Raw genomic sequence first — 6576 nt, 5'->3', positions numbered from 1 at the left:
ACAGCGCAGCAGGAAGGAGCAAGACCCAAAGGCTTTGAAGCACACATCAGTATTAGTCAAGGAAGGACAGGTCTTTTATGAGCAGTATCAGCAATTGCCACATCTCACTTCTCAGAGCAGAACATAAGAAGGAAGTCACATGCAAGAGAGCTGCACAAACATACTGTGCGATGAGATTAAAACTAACAGGAAAAGAGAATTTCTGAGAGCTTCATATTTCAGTTGGTTGTGTGGTGACCTCTGTGTTTCCATGCCCAGGCATTAAAGTGCATCTATAAGTGCATTTTTTTCTCTTGTCCTACAACCTGCCACTGGTAGGGAGCACAGGGGGGTTCACAGGCAAGAGTTGCCCCAAACACCACTACTGCATTTTTGCGACGACGTCACTTGGTCTGATAAGGGACTTCATGTCTCTCAACAAATTGCTCTTTGTGGGTGCCAAGGTACTGCAAGCAGGAGGAGACAGCAAGAACCACAAAGACAGCAGGATAAATGAGTAATTTTCTCTCAAATGGTAAAGAAATAGAAGTGTAGCAGGAAAAAAGTGGTACCTCTGTCAAAGGTCTTGGTCTTCTTTCTACAACAAATTCTGTGTGGCAGAGCTCACAGTAACTTGTGTTGGAGGAGGATAACCATTTCTCCAGGCAGCTCTTGTGCACGGTGCCCAGTGTTCCTGTGCAGTCACATGGGGAAAGCAGTCCCTCCCCATTTCCACCTTCATGACAGATTCGACAGATGGGCCCATCACTAAAGAGGCAGACAAACAGAATGAGGTCAGGGTCAGAGCAGGCAGAACAACACAGCCACACTGGGGCATGGGGTCTGGTCCCACCAGGCCCCAGCAGGCAGGGCAGCAGCAGGTGGCACAGTGTGCCAGGCACACAGCAAGAAACCAGACTCAGGGGAGCATGGAGGTGCCCAGGATGTTTAGGTCAGTAAAATCTGAAAGCTGTGTTGATGAGCATCACAACACTCAAGAGAAGCTGGCACAGCAGCCTGGCCAGCTCAGCTGGCCACAGAAGGCAGCGCAGCACATGTCCCAGTCTCCAGCTCCACTCACAGTGGGCAGGGGCTGACACTGGACCCAGAACCAACCCTGGAGTGTTGATGCAAATCCAGAAGCCCAAAGCGAAGCTGATGGTCCCTGTGCTAGTCCAAGTGACCCAAGACACCTGGAGCCACTCACAAGGTTTGCAATCATAAGGGCATTTATCAGATCACCTACCCACTCTCACCCCATCTCTGCTCTGCATCCTGGGTTTAGCAGGAACTGTGGAAGGAACGATGATATCTAAAGACACAACTGCACTGACCCTGGAAGCTCAGCTCTCCAAGGACACAACCTATTTCATGGCAAGCAGACATTCAGACTAAGTTCTCAGCATAGAAACCCTCTGCCCATCACAGTGCAGTAGCTCACCCCCATCCTACCTGCACTCTGCCATGCAGAGAACCAGCCTTGGTGCTTCAACCACCACCACGTCTCACCCCCTCCTTGGCTGGAAGTTTCAACTGCAGAATCAAATGTATTAGGTCATGCTCAAGCTCTGCCCTCTTGGGACCACAGAGAACCAGAGATGCTTCAAACACTTTCAGAGACACTAGCAACCCTTCCCACAGGAGGCCTGCACTGATCACATGCAAACCACCCAAGGTGCTCCCTCAGGCCTCTCACTGGCAGTGCTGACTGTGCCCTACTGGTGCTACTGCTCCAGCATCCTGCAGCCTTAGCTCAGGTGTATCAGATGATATTCACACAACAAATTGCCATTCACAAAGTAATTTTGTGTGGCTTATGTGAACTCACAGCATCCAGTGTCCTCCTGTAGCAAGAACATTTTCTAGGTGCACAAAGAACCAAGACCTTTTCGCCTGAAACCTCTCACTTGATAGTTCTGTGTACTATCCCCTGATTCTTGTCCCATAAAAGATCAGGTTTTCTGTTTTCCACAGCCCTGGATTTACAGACCTCCACTGCTCAGTCACCTCTTTCATGAGCAGAAGAGTCTTAACCTATCTAGTCATGTCTTACACAGAGACACATCCACCTTTCTGATCCCTCCACTACCCTTTCCTCCACCTCTTGCAGTTCTAGAACATTCTTTTAGAGCTGCAGGAACCAGACCTACAGTTTTCAAGACATGGGCACACTAGGGATTTTTGCAGTAACTGTGTTCTGTTCTTCATCAGCTTCCCAAACCGTAGTATCTTACTGCCTTTGGGTCACTGCTGCACAAGACCTCAAATGGTCTCCTTCCCAAGGTCTCCTTCCTCCAAACCCATGAACACATTTGTAACTCCTGGATTATTGTTCTTCCTTTGCATCACTGCACACTGAAGTGCAACCATCATTTTAGCCTGCAGGCATTTCCAATAACATTCCATTCCCTAAACTCAGACATCTAGTGCTATTTTAGGACCAAGAGCATCCCAGCTGGCGTCCAAAGGCACAGATTTCCTAGAAGCCCTATGCCACATCTGCCAGCCCCATACAATGATGTCTTGAGCTCCCTGGGAAACCTCAAATGGCTCTTGACACCAAAGTTTACTATTCTCAGCAATTCAGTACATCTCTTCAGTGTTCACCACTCATTGAGACCATTTTAGAACAAAGCTCTGGACAGCAGACACCCAGTGCAGGGCTACTGGACCATGGAAATGAGCCTCACTGGTCTCTCACGTCTTTCCCACCTTCCAACTGGTCATTTTCTTTCACACAACAAACATTCTCTTACAACCACAGTTGCACAGATTTTGGGGTGGGAGGGAGGGTGAGAAAAGAATATCTTTATTTCAAAGACCCTACCGCATGCCCTCTTGAAATCCATGAGAGCTCTATCAGCTATTACCTTTTTCCACATCCTGCTGACAGCACAAAATCCATGCTGAACCCACCTCACAGTTTGTTCTCCGCTGACTTAGAAAATACCCACCTGACTGCAAAAGAAGTTTGTGATATTGCAACACAACAGTCAGAACAAGCACTCTGCAATCTTCAAAAGCTGTGCAGTTACTTCCACTAGTTTGCACAACCAGACAAAACAGAAAGCAAGAGCAAGACACGGAAACAACACAAGGAAAAGGAGGGTACTGGGCACAAGCGCTGGTGCGACATGAAGGGAAGAGAAGAGCCAGAAACAAAGTGCATGTCAGCTCACTAAAGGAGGGGCAAGACTCCTCTCCTGCTGCACCATGGATCTCTACCACTTTCAAATGAATGTTTAGCAGCTTTCACCCTAATATTCAATATTTACTTCAATAGTTAGGGCTGAGTACACCCACTGGACCATCCCCTTCTCTCTATGAAAACCTTACTGGTGAACCACTGACCCTGGTTCTCTCTTCCTTTGCACATGTTTGGGTTTGGTTTTTTTTTTAGGGCACTTTTTCAGCCAGAACAAACCCTGCAACAGGAATCTGGAGAGGTGGTGGAAACTCCAGCCTCAGAGATACTGAAAACTACATCAGACAAGGCTCTGAGCAGTCTGATCCAACTTTGAAGTTGGCCTTGCTCTGAAAGGAGGCTGGTCCAGTTACCCTCCAGAATTCCCTTCTGCTCTGAATTCCTTGATGATTCTGTAACTTTTACTGCCCTAATGCTCAGGGCTATTTTACTGCCTAATGCTCAGAACAGCAAGATGACAGTCTGCCCACACAGCCTTAGTGCCAGGGACAGACCAAAACAACCCCAAGCCTCTCATGCATCTGTTCTTTCCTAAGAAAAGCATCTGTAAGATATTTCATCCATTCTCTTCCTGTTTGAAAAGTTTCATATTTCCAGTGCATTAATATAACCTTGGCTACCAAGAAACAATCCAGAAGGAAAAAATTTGCTGACAGTGTGAGAAAAAAAAAATTCTTATCAGACTCCATTTTCCTTCCTTCCTGTCTGGAGGGGGAGGGGGCCCAGTCACAGTCCCACACAATACACCCTTAAACACAGTTTTCCAGCAGCCTGTACAGACCATATCACTAATCCAACCTTCCAGCACAGTCATGCTGCTTTGCTAACTGCTGATAACAAGGAAGAGACTGAAACCACCACAATGAATGAACTGGTGAAGAAACTCACATGGGGAATTCTGTTGGGTTTTTATTAACCTGTCATCCCAGGCAGTTTCAATACTTAATTTTTACACCCTATAAGTTTTAAGGGGTTGCACAACTTCTTGCCCAGTCTATCTGTGGTCAGAGAGCAAGCTCAGTTCCCACATTTTTATTGACAGACTCCAGGTTTTGCTAGTTACAGCAATTACATTTGCCTCAGTTCTCCTCCAGCTTTCCTACTCTCGTTCCACACATTTGCAGTCACCTCTGTCACACCTCATCAACATTTGGCCAAATTCATTGAAAAAAAATACCAGCTGTTCAGACAAGTTTTGAACACAAAACAAGACCATCTTGCTAGCTGGACTGAACAATGCTGCCAAGTGTCCTCTGCTCTGGAAGCTGCTCAAAATACATGATGAGAAGTCACATCAGGAAGATGAGCAAGTGAAGCTGCCACAAGTGCCCTTTAGAAATAGCTGGGCACTGCAGCTCCTACAACACAATCACCCTCCCTATCCCTGGGGCTGCAGACACCAACCCTTTACTCCAAAACTACCTGAGAAGAGGGGCTGTGCTCAACTTTCAGCCCTAATATAATCTCTGTGAACAGCAAGCTGCCCTTGCTAGCACAGGGTCCCAGCTCCACCACTGCTGAGCCAGGCTTAAGCAGAGGCACAAAGGAAGAGGCTGTGTGATGGTGGGGTGGCTGCAGGCCTGGGGGGTTGGATGGGCACCCAGTCCACCAGCACGTGTGACTGGTGTGAGCTCCCACAACGAGAGCACAGGTCTGGGAAACACCTGGCTAAAGGGGATTTTGCACCCAATACCAGCATCCCAGGGAACTCCCTCTACCCCTAGAGTCACCAAAAAACAGGGGAAGAAAGCCAAGGTGCAGTCGTCCCAAGCTCCTCCTGTGAAGCAGCCTCACCTCTGGGCGCCCAGCGCCTTGATGACGGTGGAGAGGAGCCGTCCATCCTTGTGGGTGACCTGGGTGACGTACTGCGGGCGGCCGATGTCCGAGTCCTCCACCGACTTGGAGAGGGCGGCGCTGCCTGGGCAGTCGCAGAGGGAGCCGGGCAGGTGGCAGCAGTCCCCTGTCGTCATGGCAGCTCCAGGCCCCTCTACCGGGGACCAGTGGCACTGAGACCTGTGGGGATGGCACCGCGGTGAGAGCCCGGTACCCTGGACCCCCCTCTCCCCACCAGGGCTTGCGCCCTGGGGGCACAACAACAGTGGGTGTTATTTGTCTGCTGTCCCCTTCAATAGGCTTTGCTAGGCTGCCTTACCATTAAATTAAGGCTTCAAGTGTCCTGCTTCCGTAATTTAGTATCAGAATTGTAGATTTGCCTTTTGTAAGAGAATTCCTGGTACACACCCTTTAACCTGAAGAAGCCTTTCAAGCCCAATGTGCCAATGCAGAGAAGGCAGCCAGAAGCCCCAGGAGCCAGTGTCGCTCTGGCTCTAGCTGTCTTGAGAACTTATGTTCATACCCCCAGTAAAAGCTGCAGAGTTTCACCTAAACAAGGCACTTAAACGCCTTTGTGTGGCTCAGTTCAGGGAGGGCCATGTCTCAGCTGTCTTCAGGTGCTTTCTGAGCCCTTCAAAGCCTGTCCACCAAACTCAAAAAGATCCCAAAGCCCATCTTTGATTTTTATTTTTTTTGTTTCTTTACACAAACATACAGGCTTCCCTTTCCACATCCCATGTGATACATCCCAGCAATGAACATGAGGGTATTAACCCCCCCAAAGCGCTGAAAATGCTCCAAGAGCTCCCAGGAAAGGAGAATGGGCCAGTTTTCCTCCTTTCTCTTTCAACATATTAGACTGATCACGATTTCCACATCACTCTTTCAGCACCTCTGTGATATACCCAGCAAAGAGAGCAGAAGGAACAAGCAGCAAACACAAGAATTGGGAATAAGATGGAGAGAAAAAGCCCAACGTGACAAACCAGGAGCTGGCACAGATGAGCCACGTGTAGACAGAGAACCCTCTGCCTTTGATGGAAGGCAGCAGCTCGCCCAAGCTGTCAGCAACAGCCCTGTTCCTCCTTGGCAAGGCTACCTCAATCCCAAAGACAGGCAAGCTTTGCAGATTCAGAAACATCCCATTCTCTCCAATTTCCTTTAGCCTGGTCCCTAAGAGGCAGCTGTGCAGAAATAAAGAGCTGGGGTTACAATAAGTCACAAGCTGAACAGAAGCCAACAACCTCGTACTGCTGGGAAAGACCAAAATCCTTGTGTCTGTAAACAGGACTGCACAGGACAGCAATCCCTGTGTACCAGCACTGCTGGGATCATCACTGGAATGACATTTCATCCTGGTGGCGGGATTTCAAGAGAGAAACAAACCCATAAAAGCTCAAATGAAAGCAGTGAAAAGGATAAAAGGTCTGGGGGAATAAAAGAAAAAAAAAAAAAACAAACAAAAATAACCCCAACCTCAAAACTTCCTGAAGAAATATTAAAATTAGTAGGTTTGTTTAATTTAGAAGGGTAGGGGGGAATCTTCAATCTCCACCTTG

The 6576-nt window shown here is 48.2% G+C and overlaps 1 protein-coding gene across 1 annotated transcript in view; it reads right to left on the bottom strand.

Annotated features, from left to right (window-relative positions):
• MARCH2 (membrane-associated ring finger (C3HC4) 2, E3 ubiquitin protein ligase) overlaps window positions 1–6021 on the bottom strand; it is a 23161-nt gene extending 17140 nt beyond the window's left edge. The window contains exons 1-3 of the mRNA XM_009993211.1: window positions 6004–6021; window positions 4979–5197; window positions 552–747 (exon numbers count right to left, since the gene is read on the bottom strand). Coding sequence (XP_009991513.1) covers window positions 552–747; window positions 4979–5154 — 372 coding nt within the window. The 5' untranslated portion in view covers window positions 5155–5197; window positions 6004–6021. The remainder of the gene's footprint in view (window positions 1–551; window positions 748–4978; window positions 5198–6003) is intronic.
• Window positions 6022–6576: the final 555 nt, after the last annotated feature.

The sequence above is a fragment of the Chaetura pelagica genome, unplaced genomic scaffold, assembly GCF_000747805.2.
Source record: "Chaetura pelagica isolate M959 unplaced genomic scaffold, ChaPel_1.0 scaffold1000, whole genome shotgun sequence".
In the NCBI taxonomy this organism is placed as follows: Eukaryota; Metazoa; Chordata; class Aves; order Apodiformes; family Apodidae; genus Chaetura; species Chaetura pelagica.
This window is presented reverse-complemented; position numbering and strand designations above follow the sequence as displayed.